The sequence below is a fragment of the Ambystoma mexicanum genome, chromosome 1q, assembly GCF_040938575.1.
Source record: "Ambystoma mexicanum isolate Mex_15411 chromosome 1q, UKY_AmexF1_1, whole genome shotgun sequence".
Taxonomy (NCBI): Eukaryota; Metazoa; Chordata; class Amphibia; order Caudata; family Ambystomatidae; genus Ambystoma; species Ambystoma mexicanum.
In genome coordinates this window covers 1,153,414,297-1,153,433,519 of record NC_090922.1, presented here as the reverse complement: position 1 = coordinate 1,153,433,519, position 19,223 = coordinate 1,153,414,297, and the positions used below count along the sequence as shown (strand labels likewise).

Sequence of the window (19,223 nt, the reverse complement as noted above, 5' to 3'; positions counted from 1 at the left end):
GTGAACGACAAAGGTGTGGAGTTTTGGACATCTACCTCACTCCCTGCCTTCTCAGACACTCTGGAGCCATGGCAGGGAATACAAAGGATTCCCGCCGAAGACAAAACTATCAGTGAGGTCGGTCCCGCCTAGAATAGCAGGGGAAGACCTCTGAAACTGCAAGTGAGAAATGGCGAAAAAAGGAGCCCACCATTTTTGTAAAATGGTGGCCCTTCTGTGCACTACCAAGGCTGAATTAACAGCTTGCGAGTAAAAATGACTACATCATAAAGGTAAAACCACTGCCATCATCCATTCATGCAAACTTGCAATTGTAACAAAAATGTTACCAGGTAAGTAAGAAAGGGGATACATTGTTCCCCGGCAGCACTCCCCATAAGGTGGGGTGTGCTGACTCACTTAAAATGTAAAGGGGATGAAAATCCCTCTTTACTACTTGGGAATAGTAGTCCACCCAAGTACATGAAGGGGAAATTAAGAAGGGAGCCCAACGGGGCTACGGAGCCTAAGCCCAAAGGTTATAGGAAACTAGAACTCCAACCATACACTAGGTCACCCATAAAAAGAGTAAAAGACTAGCTTGGAGGAGAAAAAGTAACCCACTCACCTAGGGACAAGGTAAAATAATGACCAAGTCCAAGCAAAAGGTTCTGGGGTTGACATAGGTCAGGAAGATTTATCAAAATTATGAAAATCTTACCCAACAGCGAGGACATAGGCATCCCCATACCATCTAGCCAGTGAATGTTCCCTCGCTCAAACTTAATACAGGATGGTCCGCCTTTCTAATGGCATTCATTGATTATAAATGACTCATTGCGACAAAGGTAGATACATCAATTGCGTGGGATTCTGGTGTTCTGTAGCTATAATGTGCATGCACAGGTAACGTTTGATTGTCTGTTTTGCAAGGCTTTTGTTAAAGTATAAGAAAACTGTTTTTATGGAATTCTAGTAATTGAATTACATGACGTACGCCTTTTACTTGCATGTTCGGCTAACCTATCTGAATAGTGTATTTCTATTGAAATGAAAAGCACAATTCAGTAAACTGGATTTGCATTAATTTATTTTCATTGATTTTTGTCCTTCAGGCCTACTGCGTAACAGAGCCTGGAGCAGGCTCTGATGTTGCTGGACTAAAAACCAAAGCGGAGAAGAAAGGCAATGAATATATCATTAATGGACAGAAAATGTGGATCACCAATGGCGGAAAAGCTAACTGGTATATTTTTAAATTAACAATGTTGAGTTGCACAAATACATATATACATACATATAGGCATGGATCATAGGAGGTGGGAGAAATGGATACTATTATAAATCCGTTTTTAAAATTGTATTATTCTAGCCTAGGCCAGTGTTGCAGTAAAAAAAAAGTATTAAAAAAAGTGTATGCCCCCATTGAGTAAAAAATGTTTGCTGACCCCACTCCCCACAAGCTAGACCTGCTGATATTTTCTATTCAATGCAGTTACCGTAATCTATTTTTCAAGAGTCTGCGTTCCCCCCCAGATATCCTTCGTCTCAGCCCCACAGTTTGAAGACCACTGGCATAGGTGTACCAGCACATCTAGCCGCTCTTGTCCTGGCTGCTGCAGCATATTCAAAATTAAGAGAATTGGGGTTATGTGGGTATGTTTTGAGGTATGTGAATAAGATTCTAAAACCCGTTGGATAAACTTTTTCCAGGAAGCCACATAAGTGTTTGACTATGGATGGCTGTCTTTTTATTTTCCTCCCGAGTAGGGACCATATTTTAAATGTGTATACAAGAATGAGGTGTTACTGGCCAGAGTAGATTGTTGGAGGCCAGTAATATGTAGTGCTCTATGGCCTTCTGATCTCATGCAAACACTTTACATCCAGTTTAATAACTCATCTGTTGACCTCTTAATTTTAGGCCATTGCTAAATAGGGATTTACTGGACTGCAAATAATCTCCACATGACTCCTTCAGATGATCACACTTTTTGCACTCTGGTGGGGCAGTGGAGAGTTTAAGGGTGCAGAAGTCAGAGACTGACACAAAGGCATAGTGATTGCTATAGATGTTTATTCACCAAGGAAATAGAGGGAAAAACCTAACTTTGCTTACTTATGGGAGGTTTCCCTGCCTCAACTAAAATGCTTTTATAATGTCCTTTTAAACTTAAAAAGTCCACTGTCCTGTGTCAAACCTCTAACTCTGTCCCTTACACTTAGAAGGTTGCGTCAATGTTCTTGGCCCAGGATAAGGACTCCCTTCTCCTGGACTAGGTAGCACAGTTCTGGTTGCAGATTCTAAACCATGGGGACTGACTCCCTTCCCATGGTTCCAATACCTCCCAGACAAAGAATTGCCAATCTTGTAACACACTGTATCGGAACATTTGAGTTTCCTCAACCCAGGGGGAATGACTCCCTTCCCATGGATCACAATATTCTTTGTTTTGATGCTGGTATCGTGATTTCAGTCACTTTACCCTTGTTGGGCAGAATTGCATGCAGTACCCTCTAGGCCCACCACATACAATTAGGACTACAGTTGTAAGCAAAACCAACCTTTGGTATAAGTCTGTACTACACAGTTTTTTGTGGTAGCGAGCTGAGAAGCCAGGCTTATTTCATGAGGGAATGTGAGCAGCAGTACAAGAGGTTACACAGAGGTCTTACAATCACAGTGGTTCAAGTAGACACTCTCAAGGTTTCTTGGTAAAACACTTATTAATTTATTACACAATCATTTAGAAAACATTCACTAGAAGGAGGCAACTTAACATTATACACAAACACACTTCAATAGCAAACCAATACGTTTCTGAACAAATTAGGCTCCCTTGAAATAGGAGCAAAATGGCATTTCAGTTACTTTCAATGGGAGTAAAAGGACAATTTAGCAGAATAGATCAAATACTTTCTTAGGCAGTGCAAATAGTTATAGTTCATTAGAGGACTCGATTCAGTACAATAGGCCTAGGCCAAAGTCAATGGACTAGTGTCTTGGATAGGAAAGAGCAGTTCTTGTAGTAAACGGTTAAGTCTTTGCCAAAGTTCTCAGAAGTAGTTTGTACGAAAAAGAATCCTATTTTGGATCACAAGCTGATTAGGCCTGCAAGTTGGGAAAGTTCCATGAACTTTTACCGGGAGAGAAGCGTTCTCTCAATCGGGTTGGCACAGTACCTTAGTATGAAGCAAAAGATGCAATTCAAGATGATGGTTCCTGGCAGTTCCTGCAGATCTCACTGTTCCTGAGCCTCAGTCGTGGGGACAAGAGGGAGGACGTCGGGGGACTCCTGCACTGCATGGGATCGTCGGAAAACGCGGACAAAATGGAGTCACTTCAGTTCGAGTAGCTGTTCATCAAGCACACAAGCTGGTGTCCTTCCCACTGGTTAATCCGAACCAACTCTGTAAATGGTATCCAGGTGGTTTACGAGTTGATTGGTCCCACCAACTCAAAGGAAGAAGTCGTCCTTGAAGGGACTTCTCTGTCGAGGTGAACTTGGCAATTCCGACCTGCAGCAGGGCTTCACCGGGCAAACCAATGGTCCAGGTGTTGCAGCAGCCGTCCTCTTCCAGCTCGTCTTCGGTTCTTTCGTTTGTCCAAGTCTGCTTTCCAGTCCACGAGACTCACCTTTTAAACTGTTTTCTCCCATTCATTCCAGCCTAGCTGCCACTCACCCAGCAGGGTGGCTGTCCTTGTCGGACAGTCAGCCAGCCAATCACGCCAGAGTGCAATTTGGTCTCCTAGGAGACTAAGCACATGGAGTTTCGGGCACCTCACTCACTTCCTGCCCACCCCAGACACTCTGGTGCCAGAGGCGGTCTTCAGTCCTGAAGCCTGCCACAGTCATAGAAACAAAGGGACCAAACCTGGTTTGGCGCGCAGAGTTAAACACTAGGAGTACCTTTCCAAAAAGAAATGGGGGTGAGGGGGGAGAAAGAAGACCGAGGCCTGTTTAAACAAAGGGGCTTAAGGCGCCTTCTTGAAAAACATGGCTGGGGTGATTTTTAGCTACCAGTGTTCGCGGTCGGGAACAATCATGGTAGTTTGTTGTAGAACCACTGCCACCAGCCATTTCGATGGAAAAGGGTAGCATTTGACTGCTACATGAGTATTTTAGACACAGGATACTAGGTAACCCCTCCAGCACTCTAGGAAGATAGTGTGTGCTGGGGTCTAGGGATTTAAAAAGACTAGTAAAGTCAATTTAACCTTACATTCTCTGGGAAGCAGTAGTTTATCCCAGAGAAGGTATTTAAACCTTTGGGAAGTCTAAAAAGACATCCCTGTGTCCTAGCACTGAGGGTGTTGTACACATGAAAAGATGCCTATGAAGTTATCTTAAAACTCCATAATCAAAGAACACAAGAGTAAAACATACATCAAGATATATGAAAGAGTGGGGAAAAAGGCTCACACTCTTTTCAGGTAAAAAAAAAAATCAGGTAGTCAAAATCCCAGCAGTTGCTGGGGGTCTCTAAGGTGAAGGGAATTAGCACATTTTTGAGAATTATCCCCAACGCTCATCAATGACTCCCTTCCCCTCAGAATCCTTGTTTCACTGTTTTCCTTCTGTCTCAATGGTTCGTGTACAGTATGGTTCTTGACCCCAGTTTTCCCAGTAAAGGCCACTTGGTCTTATGGTTTTCCAAGTACAACCACGAGGGAGAGGGTCGCGCTCTTGCCTTTTCAGATTGTGGGTTCCAGGGCTGGGTTTCCTCGTCTCTAGACTTGGGCAGACTTGTTTCACTCTTTTGCCAAGTACTACCACTAGGAAGATGGCTTATTCTTCTCTTCTCTTGTGGGTCCCAGACCTGTATCTCTCTACTGCCTGGCTCTGGCAGAACTGGTTTACTCTCCTGCCAGGTACTCCCATGAAGAAGATGACTTATACTTCTTCCTTCTTGTGAGTGCAGTTTGGACGCAGACCTGTATTTCTCTCATTAGATACTTACGGATCCTCTTTACCCCATGGGTTTCCATCTTGCCCCTACTCTGTGCGTCTTGCTCTATTAGCTGCTTCTTATTCTTCCCCGAATAAATTGTGCTCCAACCAACCATCCTGGCAATGCAGGAACCGTTCAGTCTCAGGCTCTTCCTTCTCTAATGTCGTGGCCTCCTTCGCCTTCTGATGTACTGCGGTGGCTGAACAGTCTCTGGTCCCTCGCAGACCGTATGTCTGTACCTGACCGCACGGTCTAGTTTTTCTGAGGGACTGCACCGCTGGTCTGCCAGCTTCCAGGTTGGCTCTTCAACTCCAGACAGTGTGGGGACGTCTCAACTGTCTTGCTAGCGTCCCAGTCAGCAACCCCTTCTTGTTTCCACGCCAGACAGCTTCCTCCCTCGCGGCTCCTCAACAAAGACTTGACAACTCCCTAGTCTTGTGTTTTTATGTTGGTTTTGGTAGTTGCCCATAGTGGAGAACTAGAATGCTTACACCTACTTCTGGTAGTGATCTTCATAGTGCTGCACCTCCTCATCCCAGTGTTTGTGATGTAAGTCATACCTGGGTAGTCTGAGCTGTACTTCGTCTCAGTGGATTTTATGGCACTGGCCCTACACGGGTACATTGGGTTGTTTGGTATATTACTGGAGTGAACCATAGGTGTAGATTTAAGAGGGGGGTTGTACCACATTCTCCCTAGATGGCCGTCCCTGCCCCCAGAGGGGCAGTTTATCCCCACCCATGAAAGCCTCCTGCTGTGTACCACCCAGAGGGTGCTTATCGGGTAGCAGCCTCACCTCCCTGGGCTCATGGGAAGGGCTCCCCCTTGGGGGGAAAAAAGTGACATCTAGGGATTCGACACAATAGGTAGGGGGAGCGTCTTCAGAGTGGAGCAAGATTCGACAAGTGGGCTCTTTAACATGTACAGCGTTGCCATGCTCTAGAATTTGTCCAGCAACCCCCTACGCATCCACCACAACCAGGTCATCGCCAGCTCCAGAGCATAATCCATCAACTGCAGAAAGGGGTGCACTTGCAATTTAAAGAGGGGCAGTGAAACTGATCCCTCATAGCAAAGGAGGTGCTGTTTCTACCAAGTATTTACTTGCGCAAAAGAAAAACTGCAAGCTGCACCAGATTGTAGCTCTGCACCTCCTGAACAAATATAAAGGAAGGGGGGTTACCCTTGTTAATTCCCAAAGATTACATGTCCATGATAGGCTTGCCAGATGCTAATGTCCCTATTATTCCCGCTCATCGACATTTGCTCAGATTCACTTTCTGGGAAGGGGGAAAAGTCCTAATCCATTCCATGCTCTAGCTGTTAAAATGGATTTCCAAAATCAGCCCGGGGTTTGGGAGGCTACCCTATTATGGTGAACAGAGAGAACACTGAGAGGCCAGCCAAACCCAATCAAGGTACGCTAGCAGAGTGGCAAGGCTTACTCTCGGGCAAGGTTTGAGAGGGGTCTAAGGCTACAAGGAGTCCACACAAAGCAACAGCAATTCCAGTTAGACAGGCCAGTATAAAAATGCATCTATTTATTAGGACTTTAGGTTGCACACGGAGCAAGTAAAAGCATATAAAATGTGATTATATACGTTCACCTTTAGTAGAAATGGAGTAGCATTTGATTAAATGGCCAGTGAAGCGGGGGTAATTAATGTATGTTTGCCAATTTCCTCCCATAGACGTCTATGGGATACTCTTTCTTCTTGGTTGTTTTGAACCCTGTCCTGACTTTTTAATTTTTTCCAAATCTTTTTATTTAATTTTTAATCAAAGAACAAAAAATTATTTGCATGCACATCCATCAAAGTAAACATTAACCAAAGAAAGAACAAAAACGATCAGTGGTGTAAACTTTAGCTTTTCATAATTTGCAGTAACAAATATTCACATCTGTGCCAGTCCCAATTTTCAGAGTTCCCCCACCCCATTTGTCCCAAACTTTAGTGAATTTATAGGGGCAGCCTCGACACCTGTACACTTGCTCTTCCACTGAGATGCAATAGTCTAAGTCTTGCACTCACTTAGAGAGCATTGCTGGCTCCTGGACTGCCCATTTCATGGCTGTTGCATTTGGCTGAGAGCATGGCATTGGATATGAAGAGCTTTTCATATCTAGTGTAGTACATCTCCCCCTCCCCCCCCTTATCCCATAGACCCAACAGAGCGAACCTTTTGTTATCTGGGATGGGGTGCAAGAGCTCCACCGATGTTTGCTGTTGGACCACTAGCCAAATCTACGAACTCTCCAGGATAGCCACATGGTAGAAAGAGCATAATGCGTTCCTGCAGCTTAGCCAGCTGAAATCAGCAGTGTGGCTGCACTCTAACAGCTTTTCCTGGTTATAGTATACCTTATGAAGGACTTTGAGCTGGATCAGTTGGGAACGGGCCGAAATTGCACTTTTCCTGCCGGGACAGTATAGCTTCCAGCCAATCTTCGTGGTTGATGGGTCCCACATCAACTTCCCAATGTGGCTTAAGTGCTGAGAGGGAGTGTGGAGTATAGTTGAGGACCACCTGGTATAGAATAGAGATTTCTCATTGGGGGCACGTGTCAGTATAGAGGTTGGTTTCCAGTGGGGTATGAGTACATGGCATGACATCTATCCCTCGAGTGTAATCCAAAATGTTGTTGCATGTCTTGAAACGTGTTCATTCGGCTCCGGCTAGCATGTCTCCCACAAGTCGGACTCCATTTGCCTGAAAGCTGGGTCTTGATACTATTGATATCTGACAATCTCTTCTCCGTCTCCCCAGTGCGGTCATGGGCAGCCTTTCACCCCCCTAGGATGAGGGTCAAAGGGCCAGCAGCATAGCGTAGGCCTCCCATCTTGCTTTGGAGGCTGTTTTTACAGGGTTTGTTCCTGGCCCATGGCGATATCAACAGTGGGGTTCGTGGAGTGCTAGCCCCGACCTGAGCCCACCAAAGGGAAAGGGTGGCCCCGGTACCAGGTATCCACAACAGCAGAGCCTCCTAAAGGAGTGATGGGTGAAAAGAAGGGTGAGGAACTGGGAAAGGGGAAGGGGGCACTGTTCCGTGTGAAAACCGCTCAAGCCTGTATGGGTCGCACCATGGAGCTTCGTCCTATCCCTCAACCCAACTGTACCTTGAAACCGGGCCAGCACATCTTGCCCCTCTGAACTCACTGACGCCAAGGAAGGGTAGGTCTGAGCGGCTTCTTCTCAGGGCCAAACTGAGGTTTCTGCAACTGTGACCAGAGCTCGTCATGCTTGGTTGACCATGGCTTACCACGCTGACCCCTGGATAGGGTTTAGTCCTCCCTGGTCGGGCCGGAAGCTGGAAGGTCCACTGCCTTTGGAGTAGTAGCACTGCTTCAGGCCTGCACGTGTGAGATCTGTAAGTATGGGCTGATGGGTCCCATCTGTTGCTTCGCTCTTAGTCTCTACCCTCCTCTGGCTCCAGCTGTAGAAGGGGGCGCGTGGGAGCAAAGCGGTACAATCTGGCTATCTAGGGTCCACTTTCTATTAGGATCCGGCGACGACCTCGACACCTCTCCACCGCAGGTGCCCCATGACGAGCGTCCCTGTTTATGCAACACCGCCGTGGCCACCGTCCACAGGCCTTTAGCTGGATCACTGATCCACGTCTCACAAATGTCTGCTTGCATGGTGGGCCGTGTGGGTCGCCTTTCCACAGCTTGGCAATTTCCAGTTTGAGCAATGTCTCGGGGCAGGATAAAGAAAATCGTGTTATTAGCAGGGGAAACACAGCCACTAGGAACTACATCTGCATCTCGCTGATACCCCGTCCCATCTCCTCCCCCCTGTCCTGACATTTTAGCGTTAAGTAAAGCTTCAGTTTTGCTTCCCTTGCTGGTTTTGATCATTTTTGGAAGACACAGCCTTATCCCTATGACTATCCGTACTGAGCCTGTCTCTGTGAATTATTGTATTGTTACAATTGCACACATCACCTTACAATGAAGTGCAGTTAGGATACTTTAAATCCTTATCTTTTCATATAATTGCTTTTTGGTTACTTTTACAATGCGCCAAAGATAAGCTGGTGGCAGCTGTGATATTTTCAGTTTTTGTGACATTTTACTTGTGCACTTTTGCATTGATCGCAAATGGCTACTAAAGATGCCGTTGCCACAAGGTATTTTTGCGTGTTCGTCTCATGTCAGGAAATGCCTTGTATGGAAATTCTTTTCCTTACTAGAGAAAGCTGTAGCTTTCGCAGGGTAAGGGGTGGTTACTGTGTGTGGCCAGAGGATGGGGCTGTGGTTGTCTGTCCCATTCCACATACTTGGTGCCTGAATGTCTGTCGCTGGGAGTAGGTATTTTGGTCTGCAATTTGAATGGTGCAGATACCTTGCCATTGGTGGGCTTTAGCTTGCTCCCAGCCTGAATCTTGCAGAAAAGGCAAGCTCCAGGCACTCATTGTTTCAGTCAAATCTTCTACAAAGACCTGGGGATGACCCCTACAGCTAACCAGTATGGACTTGTGTTGTCCCAGTGGTGCCCTACTCCTCCTAGTCTATCCTGATCGCAAGAAGGCCTTTATTGGTACTTCGTACTTCGAACCGTGGACTAGTGGGAACAGCCAGTCTGTCCTCCCCCCTCCACCCTGCTAGAGGATACCTGGCTGCTGAGTCTTCAGAAGTGTCCCTGGACCAACTCATGGACTGACCAGCTCTCTTTTGGGCTACCTCACTGCAGCGGTCGCCATTCAGAGCAGGGCCTTGGATTGGAACTTTGCAGGTAGGTACAACGTCCTTTCATCGCCTGCCTTTTCATCCCCAAGCTTTTCAAAGTGCACATTCCATCGAATGTGCTCATTGAATTTTTTATGGGGGGGGGGGGTGGTGAGAAAGTGCAGTAAGGGTTTGGGCAGGTGGGCAGTGGCAAAAAATGAAAAAAAAACGATGAGCACATTCGATGGAATGTGCATGTTGAAAAGCCTGGGGATGAAAAGGCAGCCGATGAAATGACATGGAACCTGCAGATCTTCAGCTTGTGCCACAAGTCACCTGCTTCTGCATTATCAGCCATCATACACCAAGGGAAGCTGTGCTGGGCCTGGTTCTGTGTTTGCCACTGGAAGTTCACCTGCCACCGCCTGGCTGTAGTTGCCTCCTTTGAAACTTGTCTTGGTGTCCCGTGGCCATCTGACCTGCAGAAATCTTCACCTTTCCTCATTTCGGGGTTCTTCTGGAAGTTGTCTGGGACCAATTCCTAAGTACTGCGACTGACAAACTCCATCCCGTGACCAAAAGGAACCTTTGTGGTCTACTACCCCCTCGAAATGAATCAAGACGGATGAATAACCCTTCAATGGATTCTGGAACTTTCATAAGCCATCGTTCCGGGAAAGCTCTGAGCCAGGGGAGTAAATCTACATACCTGCTGCACCCCCTCCCTTTCTCCCATAGGGTTACAAGGTCCTAACATCCTGGCCCTAACTCGCACTCATCTAACCTTTGGTGTTGGAACCTCGGTCAACGAACCCTCCTTAGGCCTTACCTAATGTGTTTGTAAACGAGTTGAGTACTTACTTGAACTTATCTCACTTTTTGACTCTTATTGATCATAACCACTCCAGATCTATTTTTAAACCTACCTCAAAAGTATCTATTTTGGAACTGGCGACGTTTGGGCACAAGGCCCCAAACCATCTTGGGTTTGTACAGTTAGGGGAGCTGTTCTGTGATTATTCTAAAGAGTTCTTCTATGCATCTGAATAATTACTTGTGTGTTACTGGTCGTTGAATCAAATGCTATTCTATTTCACCGAAGTGTGAATTGTGATAAATCCTTGGATGACGTCCCTTCTCCCCTAGGGGGGTGCCCCTTCCCATGAGGCCAGGAAGATTAGGCTGCTACTCGATAGTCCTACTGGGGTTGATACTCAGCTGGTGGATCTCATGGGGAGGGATCCCCCCCTATGGGACCTGGGGGCGACTATCCAGGGAGAACACGGTATGTCCAGAATATACCACAACTTCTCTCATCCTCCTACCCTATTCAGGGTACCATAGTTCCCCACATTTCCATCTGCTTGTTTTTGGTAGATCACTCGACCTCTTTAAGAAGTACTGAGGCGAAAGATTAGGGACTACCTGTGAGTCATATGTAAAGACTGGGATGCAGAAGAATCCAAGTAAACCAGTTGTGAATGATAACATCAGTACCAAGACGAAGAAGAGGCGCACAGTAACCAAAACCAGCATTCTAGTCAATATGGACAATATGTGAGCAACTTGAATATAAAAAGGGAAAAAAGGATTGAAAATCACCTTCACCCCTCCCTTTAGGAGCTGCAACAAGGTCGGTGGTGAGGTGAAGGGAAACCCGCAGAACCGAGAAGGTGAAGGATCCACATCGGAAAGGCAGGCTAACTGGGAGCAGGAACTACGGAGACACCGTAGCTGTAGCAGACTACATGGAGAGCGTCGGAAAAAAGACTGAGTCCTGGGACCGGCGGAGCCCGAACGGATGCTCCCTCGAGGTACGGGCTTGCCGGGGCTAGCCGATTGGGACAGAAGAAGGGTCTGGGGCCCTATAAAGAAGTGTGGACGTACCCTAGAGAAGAAGACTTAGAGGAGAGCCTGGAAAAGAGACTTTAAATGAATAATTGTACCTGAAGTAAGTTCTATGGACAATAACAGTGCCTGACAATATAGTGAACCAGGCCTGCTATAGAATCGGCAAAGAAGCCTGAGAAAGGCCAGGGAAAGGGAGTCATTCCCTTTGGTGTTGCGAGAAGCTTGAGAAAAGCCATGGGAAAGCGAGTCCATTCCTCGGATATTGTGAGAAGCCTGAAAGGAACCAGGGGAAGAAAGACATATCCCCTGGGGCAGAAAAGATCTCCCGTCTGGTGTTGCACAATGGACACCACAGAGAAGGAAGTCTGAATAAGACCTAGGGCAAGAGTCATACCCCCAGGGATGGAAGCAGAACACCTGAAGAAGGGAGACTATCCAGGGATCCAACAGTAAATCAGTAATCCTGGTCATTCAGGAATTCTGGTGTTTTGGAACTTTGAAATTTGAGTTGACCCAGAACTTGTTCATTTTTACTTGGAACTTTGTTTTCACCTTGGAAAGGGAGTGTGACCTTGGAAAGGGAGCCATTCCCTCTGGGAACAGTCCCTTGTTTCACTGGAACCAGAGTTCGCTCTCCAAAAGAAAAGAGCCATTCTTCTGGACCAAGAAGACTCGCCAATCCTTTTTTTTATTTATAAGTGTAAGGGAAGGAAATGAGCTTTTGACACAGGATGATGTGCTTTTTATTTTCACGTACATCCTGACAGCACCCTTAGTGTGTCTGAGGCAGGCAAGATGGGAAAGTTTGGGTTTTCTCTTTCTGTGTGTTGGTCTCCTCCTTCTACACCCTAACAAAATGTATAGGTCGGTTTTGTAAGTGTTGGTGTTACAATATTTATCTTAAATATTTGTTTTTAAAAGGAACATATGTGTCAAACATTTTTTTTTCATGTTTGTTTCTCATTGTTGTTAATTGTTATGCTTTTTAAGTTGTTAATCATTTGAAATAAAGTTCTACCTACCAACCAATATTTACCTAGAGGATTTTAGTGTGCAATGTAGAGGCCTCAAACAATTGTATTTTTATACTTACCTGTCTAACTGGAATTACCGTTATTGCTCTTTGGACTAATTGTAGCCCTAGTCCACTCTTGCAGCTTTCCTGAGACTAAGCCTTGCGCTCTGCTACCTTAACTTGATTGGGTTTGGCTAGACTTCAGTGTCTCCCTATTCACCATAGGTTGGCATTTTGGAAATCCATTTTACCATTTCTTATGGGAGGTGCTTCAAACAGAATCAAGGTTTCATAATTGACAGTTAAGGGTGATCTGAATAATATAAAGGCTCATCACTGTTTGTCCCACTCGTTTTCTTTCAGACGCTTGCTTAATTTTAAATATTTATAAAGAGTTTGCTTTTGCCCACTTAAATAATGCTCAAGAACTTTTGTTGCCTTGGTGATGCGCGGAACATGCCCTTTAAGGATTACATTTTTTTTTTTTAAACCAATCTCACTACCTGCATGGTATGACCATGTTCAATGGAACTACTTAAGGGGTAAAACATGGAAAGATACACCATGAAACATAACAATGTTCTTTCTTGACATATGGTTAAAAAAATTGATTATTTGAACATTGTTTTCGTGCTAGGTATTTCTTGCTGGCTCGAACCAATCCTGATCCTAAAGTCTCTGCTGGTAAAGCTTTTACCGGCTTTATTGTGGAAGCAAACACCCCTGGCATACAGCTTGGACGAAAGGTAAGACGAACGCATTCATATGCAATGTTTTTAGTAATTGCTCTGTCCAAAGAACTCTGAATGATTGCTTGGGCGGTAGCTTTTCAGTTTTGTTTTTCTGTGGTTAATCTTTTCTTTTCCTGTTTTAATCCCTCAGGCTGGCCATTAATGCAACTGCAGAATGCCAGAGAATCGTAATTTCTTGAAGCATTCCTATAGGGCTCTTTGTTATTTTGCATTTAATCCTCTGAAGGGTTGGTTGCTTAAAATAATTCTTTGATATTCAAGTGTAGCTAGGTTCTTTATGCTGTAATGACATGGAATGGCTATTTAAATAAACCAACCTATAGAAGTGTGTCTTTAGAATTTGTTGCTAGGACTTTGACACCACAATCTACTTCCTTTATTTGATCCCATTTTGTCCTGTAGTAAAGGTCCATCTGTGAACATGTCTAACCAAACTATTGTTGCTCTCTTGCCCAATGTACAGTGTGGAGTAATTGCCATTGATACCATTGCCCCTTTGAAACTACCTAAAAGCAAGCCAAAAAGCCACTTGAATTCGTGGTACACCCCCGAACTTAAACTACTTAGGAAAAAGAAGGCCAAATCATCTGAACTCCTATGGAAAACTAACCCATCATCTGAAAACAAATCTAATCTTAAGAATATCTCTGCGCTATACAAAAGTGAGATAATTTGCACGAAAAAAGATGCCTACAACGTAAGGATAGATCAGGCAGGCTCCTCCACCAAAGAACTACTTAAAATACTAAAGGAGCTAGACAACCCCAATCCACCTCCAGACACCTGCTCAAAAGATAAACCTTGGTGCACCAGCATCCAAAACGCCCTCAACAACAAAATCACAGGGCTCCAAACTAAAATTGTTGACAAACGTCAACAACTCTTCAGCAACAAGACTACCAACCATATCCTAAGCTCACCAACACCTATCAAAGATATTATAGGTTTCACCTTTAAGAAAGTAACCATATTAGAAGTCCAAAAAATCATCACCTCCTTAAAACCATCTAACTGCAAAGGGGACAGCTGTCCTGCCCAGATAATAGACGCAGCCAGAGACCTCTCCCCTTTTTATCACCAAGCTAATTAACCTTTCATTTGCTAACAACTCTGTCCCCAGCAACCTAAAACAATCCTGGGTTCTCCCTCTCGTAAAGAAACAATCTCTAGACCCAGCCATACCAACCAATTATAGACCCATCACCATTGTCCCCTTCCTGTTAAAAATCTTGGACTGAGTCGCCTACATCCAGATTCGGGAGTACCTAGAATCTAACCAACTGCTAGCTATACGTCAATCTGGCTTCAGACCTCAACACAGAACAGAAACCGCTCTGGTTGACTTCAAAAGCCAGATTGATTAAATCAAAGACAAAGGCAATGCTGCAATCCTACTTCTCTTAGACCTCTCAGCGGATTTCGATTTAGTCGATCATGAAATACTTTGCAGCCACCTATCTCTCGCAGCCCACTTCTCCTCCTCTGCCTCCTCATGGATACAATCCTTCCTGGCGAATAGAACCATGCAAGTTTTCTCCACAACAGCAGCAGCGGACCCTATCCCCATCACATGCAGAGTCCCACAAGGCTCCTGTGTCTCCCCCACTTAATATATTTACAAAGCCGCTATTCGACAAACTGGACCGTCTGGGTGTCACCTACACTAACTATGCAGATGACACCCAGATCCTCCTCACCATCTCAGGCAATTACAATGCGGACGTCACCCGGATTAACAAAATCTTCTCCATCATTCAGGCATGGATGGCCACGCACGGCCTATGCCTGAATGATGAGAAGACGGAGCTTCTTCTGGTCGGCTCTCCCAATAACCTGTCAAAACTCAGTCCTTGCTACAATAACATCATGGATGGTAATACCATCCCCATTGTTAAAAGCGTGAAAAACCTAGGCTTCCACCTTTATGCCAACACCAACCTCTCCAAACAAATCAACACGACCGCCTCAGCCACTGCCTACACTGGCAAGCTAATTAGGGCTAGCAGACCCTTCCTATCCTCCAACAGCTGCCTCACTCTTGCCAGAGCCCTCCTTCAGTCCAAATTGGACTACTGCAATAGCCTGTACCTAGGAGCCAACCATTCCATAATCAACAAACTACAGGTTCTCCAAAATAATGATCTACGCGCAGCACTCAACATCCCAAGGCGAGAGCACATTTCCACAACCAGGAAAGCGTGTAAATGGCTTTCCATACAGCAAATAATTGACCTCAAAACCATTTGCCTCACTTACAAAGCCTTAAACCACCTAGCCCCACCGTATCTCACTAATAAATTTACTTTAAAATCCACCACCAGATCATCCAACTCCTTATGCCTGTCAGTGCCTAGATTTGCCCTAAAAAGAGTAGGAGGCGCTAGTTTCACAGTGCTTGCCTCCCAACTTTGGAACACCCTACCACTCAGCATTAAAACTATTGATCCTTTCCGATCTTTAGGAAGCATGTTATTGGCTGGTTACTGAACAAAGAATAGCATTTACCTTCACGTTCTAATATTTTTAACTCCCTAAGGCCGCAACCATGCCTATATTATATGTAAATTGTTGTACCATGTAATTGATGTAATCTGTTGTACTATGTAAATGCATACCTCATGCCTGTGACCGCTTCCTTAAGCGCCCTTCTACCTACGGGTCCGGAGCGCTATACAAATAAATAAAACAATCAAACAAACAAACAGGACTGCTAAATTGATGGTGGAGAAATATTACATTCCAAAAGATTTATAGTCTTGTGGGTGACGGTGTGTTCTGCTTGGGCATTTGGTCTGGTAAGCCACCCGCCATGCAATGTGCTATTTGTTCTGATTCACTGTTTTAGATGCAACCCAGATATGGTCTAACTGCATAAATGACAGGAACAGAGTTTTTAACATGGAAAACCGAGATCACTGGGTGCCCTGATTGCTCTCTGAAAGGAGGCAGGGATCTGCTTTTTCTAGAATAGAGGAGCTTTTTCAAAATGTTCCTTTATGTATGCCAAGTTAAAGGGGGTGTTTTACTTTAGACTTAAAATAACAAATAACTGATCTCGCACAAAATAGAACTGGGGAACAGCCAGGAAAGCTGTAATAGGGGAGAAGATGGTATGATTAGGTTCTTACTGCAAACACATTGACACAATAATGGGCATGTCCTTGATTATCAGTGAATAAGAGTGCGGTTTCTTTCCTCTTTTTTTTCAAGTCTGTTAGTTTATTAAGGATAACGCATCGATAAACAATACAGAAATGGACAATGTAATGTCTCCTTCACTACACTCTTCCTAGAACATAATGTTGGTCAAAAACTGCATATTTAAAAAATATCCTAACTGTTTAATATTGATGGGACGCCTAGTAAAGCCTTCTAAAGCAGAATGGCCCGAGAATGTGGCAAGGGACATGCAATCAAGTATCCCAAACTGTCTCGCAGCAGTAAATATCCATAAGGACACAGCTCCCCAAGCACCCTGCTACGCCCCCTCCAATTCAGGTGTCAACACCATCACCTGATTCAAACCGCAAGATGGCAACCCTTCTCTCTTAAAAGGTCAACAACATTGAACCCACAAGCCCAAAATAAAACATCCACTGCCGCCCAGGTTTAATCCTCCCTAAAGACCTAGCATTATCCGCCTGCGTAAAAGAAACCCTCATCGGGTGTTCCAACCTCAAGTGGACTACAAAACGTACTGTCCCAAATCACTGCCCCATTTAACTGTCAAGATCCGTAAAAATGATCTTCCTAGCAAAGGACTCTTGGCACATATCTGGAAATTGCAGCAATGTTATTTCCTGTTAATAGTCTTTTAAACAATAGCTGGATGAATTACCCTCTCCCTCAAATCTGCTGAGTGAAACGCTGCTAAAACCGTGCTCCCTGTTGCAACTCTAGTTCCTAGACCCCTCATAGAAATCCTATACAATTTGACAATCCCGGTAAATCCCTTTCCAATGTAGATCCCGGATAGTCCATGAAAGCCTCTTCCAATTAGTTTGCGCATTCCCTTACCAGTATCTCAGAGAGCACACAGAGCACCCACAACAGCACACCTGTAAAAGTATTTTCCAAACCTTCCATCTTGGTATCCAATTTAAGAATGTTCTCCACTGCAGCCCATTTTAAAACTGTCCATGCCGCCCAGATCTGATGCAGTCTCGTTGGTTTGATGTAGGTCAGACTTTGGACTTTTTAACAATTTTCCCCTCCGATTTGACCCCTGTTCTAAATCTTCAAGCTTGACTTTAACAGCTCCCTCAATGCTGTCTGTCTTGGCATTAAGATCTGAATGGAGAGGATTTATGGATTGAAGTATTTTCCCTGCTTGTTATATCCTACACAATAGTTCAATTTAGACAGTCGGTTATAAAAATACAGCTTTTTAAGTAGTCCTTCAGAACGCAGTGGAAAATTAAACTAGCAGGTAGTTCTATGACACAATACTTTATATGCTCTCCCCATCAGGTTCACTTAATAGATATCATCAATTACAAGTAATGTAGGTGCAATATAATGATCGGAACCAATCGCAAGTACACAATCTTAACTATAAATCCAAACCCTAAGATGAATTGGGCCTTGTGCCCAAAAGTCACAGGGTCCAACACAATGTTTCTCAAAAGTATGAGTTATCTTTGAAAAGGATGCAATGGGCGTGGTGATTAGTTTCAAACTAATTAAAACTTCAATAAATATGTACCTGATGAGTAAGTACTCTCCTTTCTTCCAGACCCAAGGCTTACCCAGTGACAGGACCCGACCCAGGTTCAACGACCAAAGCTGAGTGGAGGGGATATGGGTGACAATGTTATCCTATGGCGGACAGAGAGAGACGAGGCACGGATGTGCTTACTTGGCCCCCGCCCCCTCAGATTCCCCCCCCCAGATGTTGTGATGGATTGCCCGGGGCTCGATCCTCCATCCTTTGTTTGCCCAGATGCCCAGCAGTTGCATGTTTAGATGATTCTTTCAGTTAAGTGCAACTGCGAGATGCAATTCCTGTCTGTGAAGAAATGCAGAATCCAACAATGCAGATGTCTTCAGGACACTTCACAGGATGTGTTACGTAGAGTTCCAGCGAAGACAATCGTTTGCAGTTTGGCAACAGGCATCCTTCAAGTCGCGGTCGTGAGAGCTGCTCCAGGAAAGTTCCCTTGAAGATGGGAAGCTGGAATCAGGGAGAAGATGAGTTGTGGCACAAGCTGGCGACCGCCAAAATTCTGGGCTCTAACACAGAATGACAGTGATTTTGGTGAGGTTGCCCCAGGAGAGCTGGCCAGTACGCTGGGCAATGCCGAAGGCTATGAAGGGCTGGATCCTCGAAGGCGTTGAGACTAGTTGTTCCCTTTAGTCCCAAGGCTGAAGCACCACTCAGGGTCTTTGGAGATCAGGCAGAGGAGTAGTGCTTCACCGGGCCGGACACTGGAGGGGATGCTGAGCCAGTAGATGTCCAATCAGGGACAGCTACTGGTTCACATACACCCCAGTAGCAGACTTTCTGGCACCAGTGATGTGGACTGTGACTAGAAAGTCCTGGCCCCCTTCCTGGGAGGTCAGAGGAGCAGGGGGGGAGGGGAAGAGAGAGAGAGAGAGAGAGCGCACCCTACATACACCCGGCACGCACGCCCCTCCCACCCCCACACCTACACACCAGCACACACAAATACATCACCCACCCCTACACATGAATCACCCACCCCTACACACACACACCTCTCCCACCCCTACACACACACACCTCACTGTTAGGGAGAATTTTCATTATTGTGCCTATTCTCTTTAACCTTGGAGACCCCTCAGGGCTTTTTAATTTTAACTCCTGAGTGGGACTTTTTTCACACTGTGTTTTTTCTGACTAGGGTTTGTATGTTTCTTACTGTTTATTGGAGTCTGGTAAACTCCATAGACATCTGTTTTTTGCATTGACACAGCACCTTTTGTGCGGTGCCACTGGGAAGTCCCTCTTAATGTTTAACTACATTTTCGTGGGTGAACTAC

At 45.1% G+C, this 19,223-nt stretch overlaps 1 protein-coding gene across 1 annotated transcript in view; it reads left to right on the top strand.

Moving 5' to 3' along the window:
- Positions 1-19,223, top strand: part of ACADM (acyl-CoA dehydrogenase medium chain) — a 374,724-nt gene that overhangs the window by 167,728 nt on the left and 187,773 nt on the right. The window contains exons 7-8 of the mRNA XM_069641894.1: positions 1,095-1,225; positions 13,106-13,214. Coding sequence (XP_069497995.1) covers positions 1,095-1,225; positions 13,106-13,214 — 240 coding nt within the window. The remainder of the gene's footprint in view (positions 1-1,094; positions 1,226-13,105; positions 13,215-19,223) is intronic.